At 39.3% G+C, this 27,633-nt stretch overlaps 1 protein-coding gene and 1 gene segment (V, D, J or C); one reads left to right on the forward strand and one right to left on the reverse strand.

The window, feature by feature from the left end:
- The window catches only part of LOC128516013 (Ig kappa chain V-V region MOPC 21-like), a 226,157-nt gene that overhangs the window by 132,675 nt on the left and 65,849 nt on the right, over window positions 1–27,633 (forward strand).
- ctss1 (cathepsin S, ortholog 1) lies at window positions 8,359–18,367 on the reverse strand. The gene is made up of 8 exons (XM_053490265.1): window positions 18,359–18,367; window positions 15,551–15,669; window positions 12,497–12,619; window positions 12,235–12,390; window positions 11,632–11,856; window positions 9,012–9,165; window positions 8,689–8,794; window positions 8,359–8,531 (listed from the first exon to the last, which is right to left on the reverse strand). The coding sequence occupies exons 2-8, from the start codon at window positions 15,665–15,667 to the stop codon at window positions 8,432–8,434; spliced, it is 981 nt and encodes a 326-aa protein (XP_053346240.1). The 5' UTR covers window positions 15,668–15,669; window positions 18,359–18,367; the 3' UTR covers window positions 8,359–8,431.

Genomic DNA, 27,633 nt, shown 5'->3' on the forward strand with positions numbered 1-27,633 from the left:
TAACCTCTAGAGGGCGACAAGCACCCAGACTTGGTTTGTGTTTCGTTGTAGTTTTGTTTTGAGTAGACTTCGTTTCCCATGTTGCACCTCGGTCAGGGTTTGGGGATCGCACACCTGAACCGAGGCAGGTAATTAAAGTAATTTTTATAAATAGCCAGTTTTATAGGGTATTTTATTGAGGTAGTGGGGAAACATAAACATTCTTTAAAAACAGCAGCAAGAATTGAGGAATTACAGGTTGGTGTGTACGATAATTTGGTGGTGTAGGTCAGTGTGTCTGCACTTGTGTTAATTAGTCAGTCCAGTCCCAATATTTTGAGGTAGTTGAGTTAAGCTGTGTGATAATGTTTGTGTGTGTGTGTGTGTGTGTGTGTGTGTGTGTGTGTGTGTGTGTGTGTTTGTGTTTATCAGTCCAGTCCCTTTTTGTTGAGGAGACGGATGGCTTGTGGAAGAAAGCTGCTGCACAGTCTGGATGTGTGTGCCCGAATGCTTCGGTACCTTTTTCCAGATGGCAGGAGTGTGAAGTGTGTGTGAGAGGGGTGTGTCCGATCAGCCACAATGCTGGTGGCTTTGCGGATGCAGCGTGTGGTGTAGATGTCTTCAATAGAAGGGAGAGAGACCCCGATGATCTTCTCCGTTGTCCTCACTATCCGCTGTAGGGTTTTGCGGTCCGATATGGCACAATTCCCAAACCAGACAGTGATGCAGCCGCTCAGGATGCTCTCGATAGTCCGTCTATAGAAGGTGGTCAGGATCGGTGGTGGAAGCTGGGCCTTTCTCAGTCTTCTCAGAAAGAAGACACGCAGTTGGGCTTTCTTGTGTAGGGAGCTGGTGTTGAGGGACCAGCTGAGGTCCTTCTCTAGGTGGACACCCAGGAATTTGGTGCTTTTGACGATTCCCACAGAGGAGCCGTTGATGATCAGCAGAGAATGGTCGCCTCCTGTCCTCCTAAAGTCAACAACCATCTTCTTTGTCTTGTCAACATTTAGAGGCAGGTTGTTGTCTTTACACCAGTCCGTTAGCCTCTGCACTTCCCCTCTGTACGCTGACTCGTCGTTCTTGCTAATGAGACCCACCACGGTCGAGGTGCAGTTTCCGAATCGTACTGACTGAGGCCTACCGGTCAGAAAGTCCAGGATCCAGTTGCAGAGGGAGGTGTTCAGGCCCAACAGGTTCGGCTTTCCAATCAGTTGTTGGGGGATAATAGTGTTGAATGCTGAGCTGAAATCTATGTACAGCATTCGAACATACTGTATGTGTCCTTTTTGTCCAAGTGTGTGAGGGCAAGATGTAGTGTAGTGGAGATGGCGTCGTCCGTTCAGCGGTTAGGACGGTACGCAAATTGCAGTGGGTCCAGTGAGGAGGGCAGCAGGGTCTTGATGTGTCTCATGACGAGCCGCTCAAAGCACTTCATGATGGTGGGTGTGAGTGCAACGGGACGGTAGTCATTGAGACAGGACACAGTAGACTTCTTGGGCACGGGGACGATGGTGGTGGCCTTGAAGCACGTGGGAACGACGGCGCTGCTCAGAGAGATGTTAAAGATGTCGGTGAGAACATCTGCCAGCTGTTCAGCACATTCTCTAAGCACTCTGCCTGGGATGTTGTCTGGTCCAGCAGCACCAGAACATCATCACAAATAAGATTGCCTGAATGTATAAATTCCAAAAAGAATTCATACTTTCATATTTATAAATGTGTTCCTAGAGAATGAGCCAAACTCAAGCTGGCAAGAAAATAACTCCCTGAGATGAACCAGACACAAATAGGAACCTATTATAATAAAAAAATATATATAATATAATAAAATATAATATAAAAATAATTTGCTCCAACCACACAGAATGCTTTACTGTCTGCGTATGTGTGAATAGTTTAGAGCGCCACCTGTAGGATTGTAGAGGAGCAGTGACATTTTAACACCTTGAATGCAAACATATATAATTTTTTTTAATCAATTTAAAAAAAAAATTTTGGAATCAGTGTGGCAATACACGAATTGTACCTTTGTGTGCTACCATCAATCATGTGTCATGCCAACAGTAAAGTATCCTGAGACCATTCATGTTTGTTGCTACTCAGAATTTTGCCTAAGAACACAGCCATGAGTAAAGAACGGTACAAATACATCCTCTGAGAGCAACATCTCCCAAACTCCCAAGAACAGTTTGGTGATGAACAATGCCTTTTCCAGCATGATGGAGCACCTGGCCGTAAGGCTCGGAAAACAAAACCTAGAAATTTGATTCCATGACAAAGAAACTCCCCATACCTTAATTCCATTGATTAATACATTTGTGGGGTTTTTGTTTCTCCACCTCTTGAGGATTGACCAGATTCCGAGAAAATCCAAGCATTGATTAGGTAAGATTAGGCTCCATCAGTCAGGGTGTGGAACAGAAGTTGATTGACAGCATGCCAGGGCGAATTCTATATCAATAGAAGCCTTTGACACTTATTCAATTCAATTCAATTCAATTTTATTTGTATAGCGCTTTTAGCAATTTTCATTGCCGCAAAGCAGCTTTACATAGTCAAAAGAATTATTTAGGTTTGTATGAAATGTGAATTTGTATGGATCAAAATGGTCAGTTTGTCCCTGGTGAGCAAGCCGAGGGCGACAGTGGCAAGGAAAAACTCCCTGAGATGGTAAAAGGAAGAAACCTTGAGAGGAACCAGACTCAACAGGGAACCCATCCTCATTTGGGTAAAACAGAGAGCAGTAAATGATCTTCATTTATACAGTGTGTAGGGTGGCAGGCAGTTTAGCATAACAGTTGATGTTAATATGGAGTCCAGGTAGTTTTTGAAGACTCTAGGTAGACTTGTAGGAAGTTCCAGTCCTAAACTAACGAACTGTCAAGTCCCCAGAGAAACAGTTGCCAACACCAGTCGAGGCCAGAACCATTTTCTAGGTAGAGAGACTCATTCCCAGACACCAGACGCATCCCAGAGAGACACACGGGGCATCCATGTGACGAGATCTTCAGCCAGAAGCGGGGCACCAGGATGGGTCAGACAGGTCCGGAGGGCAGAGGGAGTCTGGATCACTGGCAGCTCAGGAACGACATGTGTAGCTCGACAGAGAGAGAGAGAAAGAGTGAAAGGGGGGACAGGAGGAGAGAGGAAAAAGAAAGAGGGGGGGAAAGAAAAGAAGAGGAGAGATGGCAGTTAGGTATGGTCACAGTCACACAATGTATAATGTGAATGTATATTAACTGTAGAGTGCAAGCAGAGACTCCGGCAGGACTAACTATGACAGCATAACTAAAAGGGAGAGCCAGAAGGAAACACAAACATGAGGGCTTCCTGAGATGTAAAGCAAACAATCACCTCACCGTCAGCAAACCTGAGTGATCAATGAGAGTGAGGAAGACAGCATCCAAACATACCAGTTCACCATAATACTCTACGTCCATGAGTCCCCCAGATCTGCTCCTTTACCTATGGAAAATCTATTTATAAAAATGCTTGGCTAAATAAATAGGTTTTTAGCCTGGACTTAAACACTGAGACTGTGTCTGAGTCCCGAACACTATTTGGAAGACTATTCCATAACTTTGGGGCTTTGTAAGAAAAAGCTCTGCCCCCAGCTGTAGTTTTCATAATACACGGTACTGACAAGCAGCCTGCATCCTTTGATCGAAGTAGGCGTGGCGGATCGTAAGACACTAGCAGTTCGCTCAGGTACTGCGGCGCGAGACCATTTAATGCTTTATATGTCAAGAGTAGTATTTTGAAATCAATGCGAAATTTCACAGGGAGCCAATGGAGTGAAGATAAGATAGGGGTGATGTGCTCATATCTTCTGGTTCTGGTGAGGACTCTCGCTGCTGCATTCTGGACTAGCTGAAGCTTATTTATGCATCTAGCTGAACAACCAGACAGTAAGGCATTACAATAGTCCAACCTAGAGGTGATAAAAGCATGAACTAGTTTTTCTGCGTCGTTTAGCGACAATAAATTTCTTATTCTGGCAATATTTCTGAGGTGAAAGAATGCTATCCTGGTAATATTATCTACATGTGCTTCAAATGAAAGGCTGGAATCAATAATCACACCAAGGTCTTTTACTGTTGCATTTGATGGAACAGAAAGGCCATCTAAAGTTACGGTGTGATCTAAAATTTTACTCCTAGCTGTATGCGGTCCTATGACTAGAACTTCTGTCTTATCCGGATTTAGCAGAAGGAAGTTAATAAGCATCCAATTTCTTATGTCCTGCACACATTGCTCAATTTTAGTAAGCTGTTTTTTCTCATCAGGTTTTGCTGAGACATATAACTGTGTATCGTCGGCATAACAATGAAAACTAATACCATGCTTACGGATTATGTTGCCCAGAGGAAGCATGTAAAGGGAAAAAAGCAGTGGACCTAAAACTGAACCCTGCGGAACGCCAAACTCCACTAGAGAACATGCAGAATAATCACCATTTAAGTCTACATACTGATAACGATGGGTCAGATAGGATCTGAGCCAGGAGAGGGCTGTACCCTTAATTCCCACTACATTTTCTAATCTGTGAAGAAGAATAGCGTGATCAACAGTGTCAAAAGCTGCACTGAGGTCAAGTTATACAAGCATAGTTACACAACCCTGATCAGAGGCCAATAGAATGTCATTTACTACTTTAACGAGCGCTGTCTCTGTACTGTGATGAGGCCTAAATCCTGACTGATACAGTTCATGTATGCCATTTCTATGTATATATAAGCATAGCTGCTCCGCTACTATCTTTTCCAGGATCTTAGAGATAAAGGGGAGGTTTGATATTGGTCTGTAACTGGACAGCTGACACGGGTCGAGGTCAGGTTTCTTAATTATTGGTTTGATAACTGCTAATTTAAAAGATTTTGGAACATAACCAATGCTGAGTGAAGAATTAATTATTCTCAACAGGGGTTCTATTATTGCTGGTACTATCTGTTTAAGAAAATGTGTCGGTATAAAATCTAATATACCAGTTGATGAATTTGCAGAAGAGATGAGTGAAATTAGTTCATTCTCTTCAAGGGGAGTAAAGTATTCTAGGTTCTGGTCTGACATGGCTAGATTAACATCTGCATCAATTACATTGTTCGGTTTCAAAACCTCAATTTTATGCCTAATATTTACAATTTTATTATTAAAAAAGTTCATGAAGTCCTCACTATTGCATGATGTTGTTGTGGAGATTTCTGCAGTGGTCTTATTTGTGGTTAATTTGGCTACAGCATTAAATAAGAATCTAGGATTATTTTTGTTATTTTCTATAAGAGTGGAGAGATATGTTGATCTAGCTACACTAAGAGCTTTTCTATAGTTCAGGATGCTCTCCTTCCATGCTATTTGAAATACTAGTAATTTAGTTTGACGCCATTTACGTTCTAATTTCCGAGCGGTCTGTTTTAAAGTGCGCGTGTGATCGTTATACCAGGGAGCAAGTTTTTTATCTCTAATAATTTTTCTTTTGACTGGAGCTACATTATCTAGGGTATAGCGAAATGTCGACTCTAAATATTCAGTCGCCTGATCGAGTTCTGTGGGGTCAGACGGTGATCTAATCGAAGTTGGGAACTCTGGGAGATTACTGATAAAACTCTGTTTGGTAGTTGATGTGAATGTACGTTTCATACGGTAGCGCGGCGCTGTGTGTACATTATTATTGTGACACACTTGAATTGAGACAAGATAGTGGTCTGAGATAACTTCAGATAGTGGTATTGTGAATAAATTTCTTATAGTTAATCCAAATAATATTATTAAATCTAAAGTGTGACCTGCTTTATGAGTGGGTCCTACTACACACTGATTTACTCCTACCAAGTCCAGTATAGACATAAATGCAGTTCTCAGAGGGTCTTCTGGGTTTTCAAAATGAATATTAAAATCTCCAGCAATTAACACTTTGTCTACAGAAACGACTAGGTTTGAGAGGAAATCTGCAAATTCACTAAGAAATTCAGAGTACGGCCCAGGAGGTCTGTAAATGACAATTAGCGGGATCGACTGAGCTGACTTAATATAGTTAAATACACTTATGTTACTATAAAGAATTTCAAATGAATTAAATTTGTGTCCGTGTTTTTGTATAATAGTCAAATTATCATTGTGAATAACTGCGACGCCTCCTCCTCTACCAGTTAACCGAGGCTGGTGTATGTAGCTGTATCCAGGAGGACTAGCTTCATTTAGAGCTACATACTCGTCCTGTTTAATCCAGGTTTCTGTTAAACAGAGTATATCAAACTCCTGATCTGTGATAATTTCATTAACTGTAACTGCTTTAGATGCGAGAGATCTAATATTTAACAGTCCTAGCTTCAGATCAGAGGTGCCGGCTGCGCATTCAGTCTGATCCAAGTTTGTGGTCTTTATGCTAATTAAATTACTAAAACAGACTTTCTGAGTCTTTCTAAATTTGATTTTAGCTCGGGGAACAGACACAGTCTCAATAGAGTGAACCCTGAGTGACGACTCTATGCAGCTAGCAGACGGTTGGTTTAGCCTGTCTGTCTGCTCCCTGGCCTGGGCTCTGGATTGTCACCGATTAACTAGGCCTTTTCTAAGACTATGAGCTATACTACAGGAAATGAGAGCAGCACCTTCCCGAGTGGGATGGACACCGTCCCGCCCTAACAGGCCAGCTTTGCCCTCAAAGGTCTTCCAATTATCAATGAAGCCCACGTTGTTTTCGGAGCACCACCTGGACATCCAGCGGTTCAGCGACCATAACCTGCTGTAAGTTATGTCACCACGTCTCATTGGGATGGGACCAGAGCATACTACTCCATCGGACATCGCCTTCGCTAATTTAAACACCTCTATAAAGTTATTCTTACTAACCTCTGACTGACGAAGGCGTATATCATTAGCTCCAGCATGTACTACTATCTTGGAGAACCTGTGCTGTCCTAGAGCCCTAAGATTACCTGCTATGTCCGGTGCTCTGGCTCCCGGGATACACCTAACCACTGCCGCTGGTGCCCCTAAAGGTCTAGCTAATTTCACGTGTCTCATTATAGAGTCTCCTATAACCAGAGCTCTTTCAGGTTTCTCAGTGGGTGCATCACTGAGGAGAGCAAACCTGTTGGACACGTGAAGCGCAGAAGAGGTGTGCTCCGGTGGGCTAGCCTTAGCGTTAGCTTTGGCTGAACGAGTATGCTGCCGAGTCGTCACCCACTCGCCCCGCTGTGAGGGCTCTAATGCCGGAGTCGGGGGCTGGTTATCTCCACCTGCGGCACCCAGACTGTCCGCTACAGGAATAACACTGCTCTCACACTCTCTAACCCTCTCTAAAGTCTGGATGCGCTCCTCTAACGCTGATATCTTCTCCGTCAGAGTGCTCACTAACACACACCTATCACAAATAAAATTATTACTAACGACGGAGGAAGAATGTCTAAACATCCTGCACTCTACACACTGAACAAGCTGAATATTGGACATGATAACGTACCGAGTCGGAGTTGTAGTTGTTTGGAGCTGAATTCCGTTTGTTGTTTTTAGAAAAAGAAACTCGCGCGTTCTCCAAAAAGCGCAGAAAAAGGCGAAGCCAAATAGTGTGAGATATAAAAACTAGTTGCTATTAATATTATTATTGTATAAATGAAAAAAGTATGTAATTTAAACGCTAAAACAAACGCAAACTTTCGCGGCAACGATACGAAAACAGGAAGCTACGTCAGCAACCTTATGAAAAGAAACTTATGAAAATGCTTGTAATTATACTTCAGTATATCAGAGTAACATCTGACAAAAAGATCTAAAAACACTGAAGCAGCAGAACTTGTGAAAATTAATTCACATTTGTGTCACTCTCAAACCTTTTGGCTGTAAAGTGATTATAAATAATTTTTCTTTTAAAACTGTCAAAAAGTGCAGTTGTGTAAACAGGAAAAACATTATAGATTTAATATTGATGGAGAACTGAGTACAAAATTGTTCACGATGATTGCAGTTTAAAGTGATCTTCATAGTTTCTGAACCTATCTTGAGGCCGATCTGTGGAACCGTCAGCCCGCCTCAGCAGCAGCAGGTGGGGCAGTAAATGTCGCTGCGTCTGGTGTGCTGTATAGAGCTAATGCAGTTAGCTTGTGTTGCTAATATAAGATTATACAAAGTCCAAAGTTAAGCATGTAACAAGTATATTAAATAAATATTTACTGCGGTTATTTTTTTCTCATTTTTTTATTTTAATAGTTTTATGTGGCTATCCACACGCAGCAACAGAATTCTACACACACAAGAGACAAACTACAACTTCTACAACAAATATGTTACTTTGTTAAATGCAAATTTAGGGTTAGAAATGGAGAAAAGCACTCAGGATGAATCAGACAGGTCTAGAGGGTGTAGGAATGAATTATCTGGGGATTGGATTATTTATTTTACAATGTAAGCAATTCTGGATTTCAGTTCATTCAAAAACTCTGCCAAACAAATCAGCTCAGACAGTGGGGACGACACTATAGATGCCGATTCCACACATGTTGTTCTTGTTTCGCTGCAGGCGTAAATAACCTCCCTCGCCCCACTTAGTACCCCAACTGAAATAAAAAAAGGGAGAAATGTTTAAATGTCATAAACTTTTTATCAATCTTCATTTTAGATTTAAAGTGTTAAAAAATTAGCACAAGTAATTAGTGTGTAAATACAAAATTGAGTGTGTGTGTGTGTGTGTGTGTGTCAGGGTGAGAAAGTGACCTGTTTTTAATCAGCCAGTACTGCTGCCCATTTTCTGTTCCATACCCGACCACCAGGACAGCATGATTTAATGGATGAGGAGAGCATGAACAGTTGTAGTGAATACCTAAATACACACAGACAAACACACTTGTATTGTTCACAATGAACTGAATACTAACTAGAATTAAACATATAAGTTGTAAAAATAATTCTTAGCATTTTTTATTTCTTATAAAAAAATTATAGACTCCTATGCTTTACAGATCTAACTGCACATCAATATAAACAGTTCATAATAACGGAAATGACACACAGCAGAGTAGATTGTGAGTCCGGCTTACCGCTCTGGTATTGGTGAATACATGCAGCATTAATTCCCACGGCAACCGGTCCGATGTTAGCGACCACCTTCTGCAGCTCAAACTCATCATTTTGTCGAAGAACTCGGAAACCAGAACAGTGTGCATGTTTAGGATAAGGACGGCAATATCCCTCCTACATAAAGACACATTAAAGTGATGAGAACAATATATGCTGTTTGGGATGTAGTCCTTCTTCTTATTATTATTATTCTTATTATTATAACTACTACTGTGTATTTCATGTTTATACACATAGTAATAACAATAGAATAAAAAATATATTTAGCTTATTTTCAACTAATAAATAACAAACAGTGGATATGGATCTGTCTTTGTTTCTGGAGGTGGTATATTTGGGGCAGTGTTGGCTTAGACGGTTAATGCTATGGATCAGAAGTTGGGAGGTTTGAGCCCACACAGCATTTGGGTTGTGTGGTTAACACATCTCTTTAGTAATGCACTGGCACCGCCGAAGAAACTTCAAGAAAAAGAGCATGGCATCCTTTAAAAAACTTTTTCTCTTTTATGTTTGTGTAAGAACTCATGAGAGTCAAATGTAAAGAAATAATTAAAGTAAAATTCTGCCCTATTCTTACCTCTAAAGATAAAATGTGATTGAAAGTGATTTGTGAAAGCATCGGTGCCACCCGTCAGTTTGCCATGAAACACGCGTGTTAATGAAGTGCTGCTTATGACAGAGAATCTAAAATAAAAGTTGTGTATATTAATATCTTCTTTTTCTTTGTCTTTCGGCTGTTCCCTTTCAGGGGTCGCCACAGCGAATCATCTGCCTCCATCTAACCCTATCCTCTGTTGTGTATATTAATATAATAATAATGTATATCCATATATCCGTTTTTGTCCAAACATATTTTCCATGAGCTCTGTGTCACTCGGATTCACTGAAAAGTCTCTCCTCCGTGTGAGTCTATTGCCTTACCTGAGCCTGAATGTCATTGCCTTACCATTACTAACCAGTTAGAACACCTCTGGAGCTCTCCTACATTTCCTATTTTAAGAATGTTGATAAATTGCTCTCACTCCTATTCCTAAAAGTAGGACCAAAATTGCATCACTCACATTTTTTTTAATGCCACTTAAGAGTGATTTCCTACTCCTACTCTCGTCCATACGGGCCTGCTTGGTGAATGTTTGCATGGTACAGAAATGTCCAGTACAAACCAGAACCCATATAACCAAGAATTCCTTTATTAGTGAAAATGAAAGCATTTCTATACACATATAGTGTGATGAGAACTCACAGGATTGGGACTAAACAGCTGTGTGTCCATAAAAAAAAAAAACATTTTGTTGACTTATCAGAAAAAAGTCTTCAGTTTGTTAGGGATCATAAAGACTGGACCTTAGAGTGATGGAAAAAGGTCATGTGACCTGATGAGTCCAGACTGAGCCTATTCCAGAGTGATGGGCGTGTCAGGGTGAGAAGGGAAGGACGTGAAGCGATGCTCCCATCATGCATAGTGTCCACTGTACAAGCCTCTGGAGACAGTGTTATGATCTGGGGTTGATCAGTTACTCAGGTCTGAACTCAGTAACGTTATGGGGCAATAAAATGAAGTCAGCTGACGACCTGAATGCACAGTGACTGTTATCATAAGGGGCAGTGGTGACTCAGAGGGCTAAGGCTCTGAGTTACTGATCAGAAGATCGGCAGTTCGATCCCCAGCTGCACCAGGTTGCCACTGTTGGGCCCTTGAGCAAGGCCCTTAACCCTATCTGCTCCAGGGGCGCTGTATCATGGCTGACCCTGCGCTCTGACCCCAGTTACCCTGGGATATGCGAAGAAGGAATTTCACTGTGCTGTCAGGGCTTAACTTAACATATCTAAGGAGTTTGTCTTCTTTCCTGATAGCATGGGCCATATTACAGGAAATAGTGGTTCTGGGAGCATAAGGAATCATTTTCACACATGAACTGGACAATATATGCTTGTACTGACCCTATTACAAATACAAAATATTAATGGCATGCTGGATGCAAATTAATGCTTTGACACAAGGTAACACAAGGTTGTTAAAACATTACCTTGGAGAAAATGCACAGTAATCTGACAAAATATTAGTGTGTTTGTGACCAAGTTCTTTTACCTGGGCAGTGTACTGTATTTATATATATATATATATATATTTATTTTCATGCACTTCTTTGGCACAGTTAACTAATGAGGCATCAGATATTGCCTGGTTAATAAAACTCACTCGCTTATTCACTCCTTTGCACAGGTTGCAGGGGGCCTGGAGCCTATCCCAGAAGGGCACGAGGCGAGGTACACTCTGGACAGGGTGCCAATACATTTGGGAAAGCCAATAAACCTAATCTGCATGTCTTTGAACTGTGGGAGGAAACCCACCAAGCACAGAGAGAACATGCAAACTTCATGCACACACAGGTGGGAATCGAACCTGGCCGGGAATCAAACAGAGATCCTAGCAGTGCAAGGTGACAGTGCTAACCACTAGGCCACCATGCTGCCGGTTAACAAAACACACCTTGTTATTATACATCAAATATTATAATGTTGTAACAGAATTTAAAGTAACAGAATACAAAATAGGAAAAAAACAAACAACATTTGTACCTTTTCTTCATAAGGGTAGTCAGAATCCTGGCTGATTCCTCGCTGGTTTACAATATAGGTAAAAGCATTAGTCATAAGTCCTCCAGAGCAGCCATGGTTTCCCTCCTCTTTACTGCAGTCCACCAGATTCTGAACACTCAGGTGAACCAGTCGACCCTTCTTCATTTTCATTTGAGCTTCTAAAGCTCCAACTGCACTGAACGCCCAGCATGCATCACAGTCACCCTGCACGCAAGCACAGCCACACAACATAAAGGGAAGAGATACAGAGATACACTCACGGTCGACTCCAATAGGAACACTCAGTTATTTAAATCAGTCAGTCGCGTATGAGCAGCACAGTGCACGCAATTGGTCAAGGTAATGTTTACATAAACCAAGAACAAGAATCTGAGACTATTACAGATGCAGATCCACTTAAACTGTCCAGTTTAAAATTAGAAAAAAGCCCCACCTGGTCAGTACTATCAGTTCAATGGGAACACATGATTGTCTAATTAGATAAACGAGCAGGTGTACCTAATCAAGTGGATGGTGAGAATATGTGAAATAAAATGCCGTGTTTTCTGAGTCTTACACAAGGTATATCTATATACTGTATACCTGGTTCTGCACGGGGGTGACAAATCCATCCTCAGTCCAGTTCACACTGGGAGGGAGGGGGAAACCACTCAGAAAGGTGGAATTCTCATCATTATCCACAGGAGAAAAATTCTCCAACCTTAGACCATTCAACTTAGCATTGATTTCTTCTGTTGTCTACACACACACAGGTTAAAGATAAAAGAAAAGAAGAATGATAGGATGGTTTTTCATTTATATAACCCCATGGGCCTCACAGAGAAAGACAATAAATGGGTCATACCATGTCTGATAGGTGATTGATCCCAATGGTAAAGGTGTGTTGTCCTGCTGCAGCTTCTTCATTGTGCTTCCTGACTTCCAAAACCTTCTGCTCCCAAATTGCTCTCCTGTATGATTCCTCTCTCTAATACACACACAAACAAAAAAGAACCTGCTCATTGGACATAAAATAAAACTAAAATTACTACACCCTTTATTCTGAATACAAAGTTTTCTAGATTTGTGGACGTGAGTCCTCAAGTATTGACCTGCACTTGCTGTCTTTTGTACTTCCGCTTTTCGTGGCATTGGTCTCCTTAAATATGGTCTTGGACTTTAACATAAATTTGTAAAAATTATTTTGATTTGAAAATAATACATTCCTAATAGCATGGCTAGAATCTTTTAGTCTAACTTAAGCTGTGGTGAAGACTCTGGGTAAAGAAAGGGTTATAAATTAATCGAAAGGATTCTTCTGTTGACATTTGTCTTGGACTTTAATTGCCAGTATTTATTTCACCCCATCTGCTACAGTTACCTGATGTCAATTGTATTAACCTGCACCTGGTCTCATCAGATCACTCGCTCACTCATCATCTGTACTGCTTTATCCTCTATACAGGGCCTGGCCTGGAGCCTATACCAGGAGACTTACAGTAGGGCACAAGGTGGGGTTCACCCTGGGCAGGGGGCCAATCCACTGCAGGGCAATCACTCATATACACTATGGGCAATTTGGTTACACCACTTAGCCTAATCTGCTTGTATTAGGACTGTGGGAGGAAACCGGAATACCCAGTGGATACCCAGCAAGTACTGGCAGAACATGCATACTCCACACACACACAGACCTCAAGGCGGGATTTGAACCCTCAACCCTGGAGGTGCAGTGCTTGCAGGTGTTGCGTGCTACCCTCTTTAAAGTCAATCGTTTATCAGGGTCTTTTTTTTGCAGATGTTAATATTACTGTTGTGGTCACTGTTGTCTCTGTTATTATTTGCTTAATATTTGTTGTTATTAGCTTTAGCCATAGCCCAGCTGTTGTCATAAGTCTTTGGGTTGCTGTTTAGACTTTGTTTTGTTTTGATAATGTTTGACACCTATGTTGAGCCAATATGTCCCACTAATAATTAAATGGCGACATCTGTTGGAGTGCAGTGGTTATAACAGGCATATGTACCTTTTTTAATTATTGTCAATCTGAACTGTGAACAGCAAATTTTTAATAATGATTATTCATATAAATAGTAATAAACATAGAACTTCCAAAAATATTGTTGTGTTAAATATTGTTACTAACAGAAACATGTATTCATGTGGATGGTGTATTGGGAAGTATGTGAAATGAAGCTAAACATCTTGAGCATTGTTGTAAACTATTTGGAAAGTAAAAGTGGTTACAACATATTATAAAGTATGAGCACAAGCAGAACTCTGCTTCAACAAATGTGAGTGTCAGTCATGTGACAGTCGGGAATCTGATACAAGCTTCAATAGGAGCTCTGGAGCTTCGGTTTAAATTGATCATAGCAACACTTCACTATATTAAAGCTCAATCTACACTTGCATTTTGCCTCCCCTCCACATAGGACAGCTGATCATTATGGTGATGCAGCAGGTAGTGCTGCTGACATTTTAGCTGCTAGTCTTCAATACACATTAGTGCAAAACTGTACTGTACAGCATCAGAAAAATGTACATAAACGAATAGGTCCTGATTCAGATTAATGTAATATATATATATATATATATATATATACACATATATACATCCTAAGCATAAAAAGAAACGTCCCTTTTTCAGGACTGTGTATTTCAACAATAATGTTGTAAAAATCCAAATAACTTTACAGATCTTCATTGTAAAGGGTTTAAACAATGTTTTCCATGCATGTTCAATTAACCATAATCAATTAATTAACATGCACCTGTGGAATGGTCGTTAAGACCTTTACAGCTTGCAAAAAGTAAGCATTTAAGGTCACAGTTCTAAAAATGCAGGACATTGAAGAGACTTGTCTACCAACTGTGAAAAACACCCAAAAAAAGATGTCCCGGGTCCCAGCTCATCTGCGTGAACGTGCATTAGGCATGCTGCAGGGAGGCATGAGGACCGCTGATGTGGCTAAGGCGATAAATCGCCATGTCCGCACCGTGAGACGCCTAAGACGGCGCTACAGGGAGACAGGAAGGACAGCTGATCATCCTCGCAGTGGAAGACCACGTGTAACAACACCTGCACAGGATCGGTACATCCGAATATCACACCTGCGTGACAGGTACAGGATGGCCACAACAACTGCCCGAGTCACACCAGGAACACACAATCCCTCCATCAGTGCTCGGACTGTCCGCAATAGGCAGTCCATGAGGAGGAGATGCACTGCAGTACTTCAAGCAGCTGGTGGCCACCAGATACTGACTGGTACTTTTGATTTTGAGCCTCCCTTCATTCAGGGACACATTGGGAAACATTTTTAGTTCATGTCTTATGGTGTTGACTCTTTTAGTGTTCATACAAATATTTACACATTAAGTTTACTGAAAGTAAAAACAGTTGAAAGTCAGAGGACGTTTCTTTTTTTGCTGAGTATTTATATATATATATATATAAAACAAATGGTACATTTTTGTGATTCTTGTTGATCATGTGGGAAATCAAATCAAATTAAATATTTTTATTTTATGGGACAATGTTTTTACCTCTGCCTAAGTTTAGTTTTTCTGACAAGGTTACAAAATGTTAACATTTAAAAACACTAATATAAAACGTCACTCCAGAAACCCTTACCCAAGTAAATACTTTCAGTTAAACACCGGTTTAGTGTGAATCGCAAGACTGAGAAGTTAAATCAGACGAATATTAGCATTTTTTGCACATACCTTTATTAACTCTAAAAGCAGCGCAGATAAGAATTAAAATTATTAAAATTATAAAAAATTATAAATTAAATTGTAATTATTACATTTTAATTATTAAAATTAATTTTAATAATTAAAAATTAAAATTTTAATTATTATAAAATAATTACAATTATTTTATAATAAATAATTTTATAATATGTGTGTTCTTACCACACTGCTGTAGTTTTTATTAAATTCAGTTTTCCAGGACATCCAGTAGCCGTCTAAATCCATATCACAGTAAACCTGAGAGAGCAGCAGAGCCAGGAGCAAGACACGCATCATCATACCTGTTAACACAAACAGAAAATAATCAATGAACGATAATGCCTATTTGTTCTCTCTTTACAAAAGATTAAAGTATGTAAAAAAAATAATAATCCAGTATACACTTTATATATCAAATAGCATGTGACCATCATATGAGGTTTTTGCCTGAACCATATCCACAAAGTCCGAGGCACACAGTTATACAGAATGTCTGTGTGGTCTAGTGTTATGGTTCCCCTTCAGTGGAACTAAGAGACCCTAAACTCAAACAGCATGACAATGCTCCTGTGAGATTCACAAAGCCAGCTCATGAAGACATGGTGTGGTAAGAGGGTGTTGGGGTGAAAGAACTCAACTGTCCTGCACAGAGCCCTGACTGAACTCCACACAACTAAACCATTACTTTTGGGAAGACCTGGAACATCTCAACATCAGCTCCTGAGCTCATTAATGTTCTCGAAGGTGTGAATGAACACCAATCCACACTACCATGCCTCAACATCTAGCAAGAAGCCTCACAGAAGAGTGGAACATGTAACAGCACAGGGAAATAACTCTGGAATGGGATGTTCAACATAGATATGAGTGTGATGGTCAGGGGTGCACATACTATTGGCCACCTAGAATTTGCTCAGTGGATTTTCCAACCTCCTTACTGGCAGACTTCAAACAGTTTCTGTGGGCAGAAATATCTCACCCTTCCTCACCTTGAGCACTGGAGTACCAAAGGTTTTGTCCTGATCCCCTTGCTGTACTCTTTGTTTAATTATAACTGTAACATGTTTTACTTCAACCCCTTTAGAAGATGGTATGGTCGACTGAGGACACCATGTGCACTGAACTCCCTGACCTTCAGTCTGTCTACAAAAAATAGTGCTGGACTAAAGCCCAGGAGATAGTGAAAGACCGCAGCCATCAAAACAATAGACTTCTCTCTTTCTTACTGTACTATTGCAATCAGTGAAGTCCTTCTCCTCCTTTAAGACCAAAACAGACTTAATCACACAACACCCAGACACCCACTACATCTCTGTCAATATTCTAGTACTACCAGTGTTGCCAACTCGTCAGTAAGGAAAGTAGCTATTGGCTGTCGTAGAAGTCGCTAGATGACGTCATCACGTAATTTGCATAATGCACGCTGCACAGTGTGAAAAAGCAGCTTTACCTGCTTCTCCAACGTGATCACATGCCAGCATAGAACAGTGTTCAGCGATAACTAATGCCATGGTGGCTTCAGCTTTTTTTGAAGAGTCTTTTTTTTGTTTTGTTTGAAACTATTGTAAGGCTTTGCCTTTTGTGTATGTTTCTGAGTTGACATGTGTTTTTTTTTATATCGCAAAGTTTGGCATAAAAATCAGTCTTGCAATACAGGCAGTATGCCCGTGTATTATCTACAATAAAAGGCTTCAACCATCCGTTGAATTCAGGATTTGATTCCCACTCCTTTCTGAATTTCTGAGAGTATAGTTTTGACTGCGACATGATGAACTAGCGAGCTATATGTTTATGCTAAAGTCACAGAGAAGCACACACACAGTGGATGAGGTAAGTAATGAGGCTGTTTGAGTCAAATGCAGCGATTTATTCTTGTGCAGCAATTTATTTTAGACAAAGAACATTTTTTAATATACATCGGAACAGGATATTTTTAATTTACATCCCGCTTACAAGCCAGGGGGGACTCCTGCGAGAGGACGGGCCTGTCTGTGAGTGCTTTGGGACGGGGGAGGGGCCGGCGGTGGCAGCTGCTGTGGCAAGTTGAGAAGAGTCAGTACAGACACATCAGAGTCTCCAAAAGTCTCCAGTAACACAAGAAAAAGTCGCCAGATTTGTCGCTAGTCGCTTTTTAAAAAAAATTGTCGCTAGAGGGATTTGAAAAGTCGCTAAGTTGGCAACACTGAGTACTACTCCATGATATAAATATTTACTTGAATAGTTTTTGTTTTGTTTGTAAACTTTATATTAGTGTCATCTAAATCAGTTTTTAATGTAAATGTTTAATTAATAATTAAATTAAAATACTGGAGGCTTTGAGATGTTTTTAACAACAGTTTAATTTAAGAAAGAAATAATACATTTTAAAGTTGAATTCAAATACAAACAAATATATTAAGTGGTATATTCAACATCAATAATTATGCAAGTAAAACTTTAAATATTTTAATGTAAAATATAATAATAAATATATAATATATATTCTTTTGTTTTTTAGTGTATTTTATAGGAATGCAAATTTTTGCTAATTGTATATGCATATAAAAAAAAAAAAAAAAAACAGTCTGCAGTGTCCCATGACATCATGCCATGGGTCTGTCGGGGAAAGTTACTTTGCTCAGGACCCCAAACCTGTTGCAATGTACAGACACTACAGGCTTACACCACATCTTTATAAGGAAACCAAAGTACCCGGAGGAAACCCACCAAGCATGGGGAGAACATGCACACTCCACACACAGACGGAATTGGGGCAAAATTTAAACCCCCATCCCTGTAGGTGCAAGGTGACAGTGCCAAGCACTAAACCACTCAACACTGAAAAATCAAGCATCACTTAACCTTAAATTATATTAATAATGACACACAACATGTTTAAACCATGCAATGTAAATTTAATATAAGCCAATGATAAATGAGTATAATGTTTGTGTGTGTGTGTGTGTGTGTGTGAGTGAGAGAGAGAGAGAGAGAGAGAGAGAGAGAGCTTACCTGTGTGTATTTCCAGGAAACAGAGAAAGAAACTAAAAGTCTGGTTGCAGTTTTCAGTATATATAACGCTGCAGAAGTGCGGGACTTCACCACCATGTCCTCATTTCTCTTACCTTTTTGTCTCTTATCTAGAATATAGTCAGACATAGTGTATATATTACTATTTTGATAGCAAACTCATGCTTTGTACTGGTGTGCAAAGTATAAATTTATATTTTTAGGCATTTGGCAATAAATGCATCATCTGCATGCAAAACCATATGCGGGCCCTTACGTTAATAATGCTGTTAAAAACAGGAAAAGAGGATGTAGCGCATAGAACCAGATTTAATGTGCTCAAAACCTTCCCACACACAGTGCCTGTCTCCTATGTTTAATGTTCACAAGGTTTGTGCATCTCTGAAGTGCCATCATGTCTCTGCTTAATGTAAAGTGCATTTACTTTAATATGTGCATCATGGCTGAAAAATGCAGCACAACCAGGAGTGAACAAAACTATTGAAACAGAGGGTTACACTTCAGAGTTACTCCACCACAGTGCGTAAACTACAATATGGGAGTATTACAGAAGTACAACGCATAATGTATGTATATGTGTTATTTAACTAAGTGTATCGCAGAACTTAAGCAACATATACCTGTAATTCAGTACTGCTGAAATGACTGGTTGCAATGGCAGTTACAGAGTGTATAGCTGGTAGCCAGCTGTGTTTCTCTTTTTTTTATAATTCTTTTTTTTTATATTATTGCCCAACCAATATATTATAGAGATAATTTCCAAAGTTGTCATTCAATCAATTAAGGAAATAATAATAATAATAATAATAATAATAATAAGAAGAAGAAGAAGAAGAAGAAGAAGAAGAATAAGAAGAAGAATACTTTATCCATTAATCTAAAAATCTTCCAAGAGCAATAAAGCTTTTATAAAGACATGAAGGCTGGAGCTAGGATGAGGAAGAAGCAGTTGGGTGGAGAAGAAAGAGAAAGTGCATGCAAAAAGAAAGCAATTCAAGAAAAAGCAGCGGAATGTTACAGTAAAAAATTTCCCATCTGTTCAGGGTTTTACTTACTGCAGTTTTTTTCTTTACAAGTATTGAACTACTTGCACATGTATGTCACTTAAAGTACTATATACTAAAAAGACATCAATATTATTTACTGTAAAGTAAACTCTAAACAATTAGGGGGGAGGGAGAAATGTATTGTTTTGTTAATTAGGATATCTTAGGTTATCTAACGGCAATGAGGTCAGTTCTGTTTGTAACACTAGAGCGGAATTGGTAGGTACAAGAAAAATATAGTTTATTTTAGAGGGCAAAAAAAAAAAGGCTGTCTGTGGATTCTAAATATATTTGTTTGCATAGGATAGCCTGTTTCGGTGTGAGATTTCTTGGCCTGAAATTGTCCCAGTCCAGCCCTGTTTACTGATAACATGACAGAAAGAAGCAATGAGATGGGCTATTCTTAATACATTGACTTTTATTATGCAACGTGGTTTATCTGTGTCGTGATTTGCCTAAAACATAGACAAGACAAAAATGTAGTGGATTTTCAAATGAAATGTTTAGGTCTGAACACTTGTGAGGCAGAGAAAAAAATAATTACTTCAAAATAAGTTTATCATGATTTGATGTCAAACTGTTGATATTTTCACATGTCACCAAAAAATTAACTTCAATTTATAATACTTTTAATCACAAGAGGTTACTATGCACTGTGTGTGTGTGTGTGTGTGTGTGTGTGTGTGTGTGTGTGTGTGTGTGTGTGTGTGTGTGTGTGTGTGTGGTATGTTTTATACATTGAGTGTGTATGTTTCTAACATGCTGTGTTGTCACATCTTAAAGTGAAACTTTCTCAAGGCATTGAAAACTTGCAAAACAACATGACCACAAAGCACAAGTTATACATATGCAGCCTTTTGTCTGTACAAATACAAAACCACATCCTGCCACAACTAGGACATATAGGATTTATTAGAAGTCAAGGCACCTGTTTGAGAAAACATTTCTAGTACAAATGTCTTTTCAGTATTATCATTAGCACAAGCTTCTTACACATAGTAAGATTTCTGGTTAAAATGCTGCCTGTTACCCTGACGATGCTCGATTTTGTGCTTATCAGTAACACAGCTATACTAAATAGCATAATGTTGAATGACAGAAACGCTGACACTCCATACTAAATCTGCTCATAATAATGATTTACTCTAGAACTTGATGCTCTACATGTTACAGGCTGGCTTATTATTCATTTCTATCTAGCTAACATCACTAAAACTGTTTAACATTATCGAAGATTATGAGCTAAATAAGAAGGATATACATTCTTATAGGACACTGAAATGCTAGTGCATGGGTCTCTAATTTATAATAGTCAAATTATAAATTAATTTAAAATCTCTGGTTACAATAGAATGTTTAGTCTATATATATACTGTAAATATAACTGCAGATATATTTAAAATATATCTGCAGTTTGATCATCTTTATTATTGTTTATGTTGTTGGTCTTTCGGCTGCTCCCAGTAAGGGGTCGCCACAGCGGAATATCCTGTCGGCACTACAACTTGGCACAGGTTTTACACTGGATGCCCTTCCTGACGCAACCCTCCCATTTTATCCGGGCTTGGGACCGGCACTGCATCCAGTGGCTGGGGGGTTTGGGCACTGGCTGGGAATGGAACCCGGGCATTTTTATTATTTTTCCACAACACTTCTCTCCCTACTGTAGATATCCTGTAGTTGGTCACAATCTCTTTATCTGTAAGTCCATATCTACTGTAGGGCTCCATGAAATTTAGTCCGCTAGGCAACATTAATATTAAAATAAGGCACTCCTTCAGCTCACGGTCATTAAATTGATGGGCATCTGACCTATGTCCCATTCCTCCATTGTTTGAAGATTGGTGCCTTTCTATTAACTGGACAGTATGAGGACATTATCATATTGGTAACTCCTTGGTAATAGGTCGTAATAGTTTGTAGCATTGTAATTTTGCTTAATGTTATAATAATAATAATAATAATAATTATTATTATTATTATTATTATTATTATAGATTTTATTTGTAGGCGCCTTTCATGACACTCAAGGACACCTTACATACCATAAAAAACAAATAATAATACAGAGAATAAACAAATACAGCAGTTTTATAATAAAATATAAGACAACATACAAACATGGACAAATAAAGGACAATATACAGTGTGCCTGTAGCTTTCTCTATCTCTGTTATATCACGTGATAGAAAGCCCAAGGCCTTCTTAAGCCGTACAGCTGACCCATCTAATCTCCGACCTGTTATACATCAAGTTAGCATTTTTAAATATTCGCTTGCTAAAAAATAAATCATTTCTAATCAATGATTTGATCACCACGAACAAATTGGATTTTATGTTTTTTAATGAAACTTGAGAGGCAGAGGTGTAGCTGCTCTATTTAAAGATGTCTATCAATGCAAGCAAATGTCATTTGGTCAGTATTTGTCTTTTGAATTCTAAGGAATATTAAGGTGCCCCACGCATTCTGTTTATCATTATTTACAGACCTCCAAAATATTCTCCAGACTTTATTGAAGAGTTTACAGAACTGCTATCAATTATTTCCTCAGAGTTTGACTGTTTTGCCATAGCAGGGGACTTTAATATTCACATTGATAATGTAGAAATCAATATTACAAAAGAAATGATAAGTGTTTTAAACACTTTTGATCTGATTTAGCATGTGCGCGGGCCCACACATAATCGTGGACACCCTAGACTTACTCATCAGTAAAGGTCTAAATATCTCATTCATTATTATAAAGGACGTAGCACTATCTGATCATTTCTGTATTTTCTTTGATATATTGACCTCTGTTACCACCGAATCTAGATCTGTGTCTATCAGAAAAAGATGCAATAATGAGAACAAAAGTGCACTATTTATGAAGGCTATATCTTTAACATCAAGCATTTCTGCAGACTTTGTTGATCTTCTCCTTGATTCCTTTGACTCAAAAGTTAAGAATGTTATTGACGATGTTGCTCCAGAAAAGGTCCGAAAGGCGGGCAGACAGAAATCACCATGGAGAAAATCAACAGCAGTTCAGAATATGAAAAGACAATGTCGAAAAGCTGAGCGGATGTGGCGGAAGACAAAACATGAAATCCACTATAGCATCTATAAAGACAGCCTTCGTGCTTTCAGTCTGGAACTAGCCAAAGCTAGACAGACCTATTTTTCAAACATTATAAACAGCAACATAAACAACACACGCACTCTTTTTGCTACTGTTGAGAGACTGACAAACCCACCAAGTCAGATTCCTATTGAAATGCTCTCTGACAGCAAATGCAATGAGTTTGCTTTCTTTTTCTCTGAGAAAATCAGTAATATTAGGAGGGCTATTAACACAACAAGTTGTACAGAGATCAGAAAAACTCAAACACAACCTCACAAAACAGTTACTATGTCTGTCTTTCAAGCAATTGATAGCAAAATCTTGAAAGAAACAGTACAGCACCTCAAATCGTCAACCTGTGGCCTTGACACACTTCCTACATCTTTTCTCAAAAGTGTGTTAAACTGTTTGGAAACAGATTTATTAGAAGTGGTGAACACCTCACTTCTTTCTGGGACTTTTCCAAACTCTCTGAAAACCGCAGTTGTTAAGCCACTTTTAAAAAAGAATAATCTTGATAACACCGTATTAAATAACTACAGACCAATATCAAATCTTCCTTTTACAGGTAAGATTATTAAAAAGGTTGTCTTTCATCAGGTGAAAAACCATTTAAACTCAAATGAATACCTAGACAGTTTTCAATCTGGTTTCCGAGCGCATCACAGTACAGAGACAGCGCTTCTAAAGATAATAAAAGATATTCGTTTAAATTCTGACTCCGGCAAAATATCAGTGTTGGTACTGCTAGATCTTAGCGCTGCGTTTGACACTGTCGATCATAACATACTAATAGAAAGACTGGAAAACTGAGTCGGGCTTTCTGGCATGGTACTCAAATGGTTCAGGTCATACCTAGAAGGGAGACGTTATTATGTGAGTATAGGAGAGCACAAGTCCAAGTGGACGTCCATGAAATGCGGAGTCCCACAAGGCTCAATTCTTGCACCGCTCCTGTTTAGCCTGTATATGCTCCCTTTAAGTCAGATAATGAGAAAGAACCAAATTGCCTATCACAGCTATGCTGATGATACCCAGCTTTACCTAGCCTTATCTTCAAATGATTTTAGCCCCATAGACTCACTCTGCAATTGCATTGATGAAATTAACAGTTGGATGTGCCAAAATTTCCTTCAATTAAACAAGGAGAAAACTGAAGTCATTGCATTTGGAAACAAAGATGAAGCTCTGAAGGTGAATGCATACCTTTACTCTAGGGGTCAGATAACAAAAATATCAAGTCAAGAATCTTGGGGTGATTCTGGAGACAGACCTTAGTTTCAGTAGTCATGTCAAAGCAGTAACTAAATCAGCATACTACCATCTCAAAAACATTGCAAGAATTAGATGTTTTGTCTCAAATCAAGACTTGGAGAAACTAGTCCATGCCTTTATCACCAGCAGGGTGGATTATTGTAATGGTCTCCTCACCGGCCTTCCTAAGAAGACCATTAGACAGCTGCAGCTCATCCAGAACGCTGCTGCCAGGATTCTGACTAGAACCAGAAAATCTGAGCACATCACACCAGTCCTCAGGTCCTTACACTGGCTTCCTGTAACATTTAGGAGAGATTTTAAAGTACTTTTACTTGTTTATAAATCACTTAATGGCCTGAGACCTAAATACATTACAGATATGCTCACTGAATATAACCCTAACAGACCGCTCAGATCATTAGGATCGAGTCAGTTAGAAATACCAAGGGTTCACACAAAACAAGGGGAGTCCGCCTTTAGCCATTATGCTGCCCGCAGTTGGAACCAGCTTCCAGAAGAGGTCAGATGTGCTAAAACATTAGTCACATTTAAATCTAGACTCAAAACTCATCTGTTCAGCTGTGCATTTATTCAATGAGCACTGTGCTACGTCCGAACTGACTGTACTATCTTATGTTTATCTAATTTCTTAAACTGTTTTATTTTTATTTTAAATTATGTTTTTATTAGTTTTAATTAGTCTTTTATTTTTAATTACATTTTAATTAGTTTAAAGTTTTTTTAGCAAACTGCATTTATTTTTATTTTAAATGAAATTTAAAAGTTTTTGTTAAAATGTCTTATTGCTATTATCTTTTATTTCATTTCATGTTTATTTTATTTTATTCTATGTAAAGCACTTTGAATTACCACTGTGTATGAAATGTGCTATACAAATAAACTTGCCTTGCCTTACAATATACATATCATGCAGTGTTAAAAGTAAGTATGCCTGAAGAGATGTATTTTTAAAAGGGATTTGAAGACAGAAATAGAGTTACTATTACGGATATTGAGAGGTAGTAGATTCCACAGGTAAGGGGCAGTGTAGCTAAAAGCTCAAGATCCCATGGTTGCCAAACACATACAAGGAGGAACCAGATTTAGTGACGATGATGATCTCAAATTTCTAAAAGGACTATAGGTTAGGAAAAGATCTGTCGGAGCCAGGTTATGTAATGCCTTATAAACAAAAAAACAGAATTTTATAATGTATGCACTGTTGGACAGGAAGCCAGTGTAACTGTTGAAGAGCAGGAGTTATGTGGTCCATTGTAAGAGTTCTAGTTAGTATTCTAGCGGCTGAGTTCTGTACTAACTGTAACTTGTGTAGAAGTTTGAGGGGAAGACCCCAAAAAAAAGAGCATTGCAATAGTCTATGCATGTGGTGATGTGCCAAAATAGCAGCGCTCCTCATTGAGAGGGCCGGACGGAGACGGTTTATGTTTTGGATGTGGTAGTACGCTGTCCTAGTGATTTTATTAATGTGTGCTTCAAAGGATAGGGTGCTATCAAGGATAACACCCAAGCTTTTAACTTGTGTTAAAGGAGAGATTGCTAAGCTTTTAGCCTACGCAGGTCAAATGTAAATCAGAGAGCAGAATTAACAAATGAAACAGATCTGGTGTCATAACTTCCATAGGGAGGAGACGAACGCAGGTGCAGGTTTAAGGAAAACTGAGATTTATTTGGAAGGAATAACACAAGGCACAAAATAAAACTGAAACAAACAAAATAAACACTGGAACGGCTCAGTAGCCGCTTTCCCAGGCTGGGTCTGCAGGGGGCTATCTAAAGTGCACCTGAGAATGCGTGTGCTCACTTCTTTCACTGGAGATGAACCACAAAGCTGAATGACTTTCCAAATATAAGTATGACCTTAATGAAGGCCCCTTTTTTCTACCGCCACTTCCTGCAGACGCCACTCAGTCCTGAGAGAGAGAGAGAGAGAGAGAGAGAGAGAGACATAAAGGGGTGAGAAACGAGACAATATGCATATCAGTGACCAGACGAGGTGGTATGGGTTCGGCTGGGTTAAATAGTGTGACACAGGAGGTAGACACAGGTGACTTCTGTTTAGTGTTTGATTAACTTAATGGGGAACAATACCAACATAGACACACTAGGGGGAGACAAAAGCCACGGCTCAGTAATCCGGTGAGCCCGATCTTACTCCCCAGGGGCCTGATGTATAAACGTTGCGTACGCCCAAAATGGGCATAGAAATATGCGTACGCATTTTTCCACGCACATATCGGGATTTATAAAAAATAAACTTGGCGTAAATAAGTGCGCACCGTAAGGATGTTCTTGACCGTGCGTACGCACTCTTTCAGAAGAGTATGTGTTTTGGCGACACCAACTGGCCCAAATAGCAATAACTATTTAAAATAGTCATCACCCAATTAATCAAATTGCATCAACCTGAATTATCATTATCAGCATTCTTAACCAAGTGCAAATACTTTGAATTTACTTTTTTTTAATGAATGGGCTATAAAAAGGTATGTGCGTATATAACATATCATCATAATGGATGCTCTAGCGCTGTTAGAAGACCTTGCTAATGACGCTCTACGGAGGGAGCGTGTTTTCAGAGACCGTGAAGATTTCCTTGCTCATGATGATGATTGGCTCATGAGCCGATTTCGATTCCCAAGAGCCATCCTCTTGGAATTGTGTTCTGAATTACGGCCAGTATTGGAAAGACCCTCGCGGAGAAACCACGCGCTGTGTGTTCAAGTACAAGTGGTGTTGTCTTTTTAAGTAATTTTTTTTTGCATATGAATAAACAGGAAAATCGACTGTTTTAATAAACGTATCTTAAGGACAGCTGCATCTATTGCTAGATTTGTCACTTGGATATTTTAGGAATCCGCGGAATTTGAATTGGTTGATTTAAATTATCCACAATAAAAAAGCAGAATTTTAAACAGACAAAAACTTATATAATGTGTAGATAAATAAATTACTTACCATCGTCACTGCGAATCACATCCGTATCACTTTGGAATTCTGGAAGAACTCCACTTAATCCTGTTTCCCCTATAATCGCGCCCACCCTTACATCAAAGGCTGAGAGGTCAGTGATTCCTTGACCACCACCAGTTGTTACAACACTGCGCCTGTGTGCACATATTCTTTTTTTTTAACAACTACTTTTAAGTCTGACCTATTTTTTTTTCGGTCTTTTGGACTGTGCGAGGCACCGATGTAACAGCATTGACTGCTTCTGTTACTCGCTCCCATTCTACCATCTTTCTTTTATTTGAAATTTCCGCAGAGAGCCCACCAAATAAAATTTTTTTTCGGCCCTCCACCTCACACAGCAGTACCTCCATCTCGCAGTCGGTAAAGTTTCTTTTTTTTGCATTTCGTTTCTGTTCTTCCATTTTTAGCCAACAGATCAATGACAATTATCAGTCGTATTAATATGCAGGGAGATCATACATATTCAAAATAGGCGGTCTTAACCTCCAAATATGGTTATTTCGGGAGGAGATTGGGGTAAGCTATAAGCACGTGCACCTACGCACAATATTCAGATAATTGTGATTTATAAAGCAAACCTTGCGCAGGTTCTGGTGTACGTATGGTTTTATAAATCTGAAAACTTTTGTGCGTACGCAAATTCTGCCTTATGTGCGTACGCACATTTTAAGGATGAAATCTACGCAAAGTTTTATACATGAGGCCCCAGGACTGAGGTGGCCCAGATGTGACATCTGGATTTTATAGGCGCATGCATATCAAGTGATTACTGCAGCGCTTCATTGTAATGAGATACCAATCCATCCGGAGTGGCTAAATAGTCTTTTGTAAGCAGAGTAGTAAGGTCAGATGTGTATGT

This window comes from Clarias gariepinus, chromosome 2, assembly GCF_024256425.1.
Source record: "Clarias gariepinus isolate MV-2021 ecotype Netherlands chromosome 2, CGAR_prim_01v2, whole genome shotgun sequence".
Lineage (NCBI taxonomy): Eukaryota > Metazoa > Chordata > Actinopteri > Siluriformes > Clariidae > Clarias > Clarias gariepinus.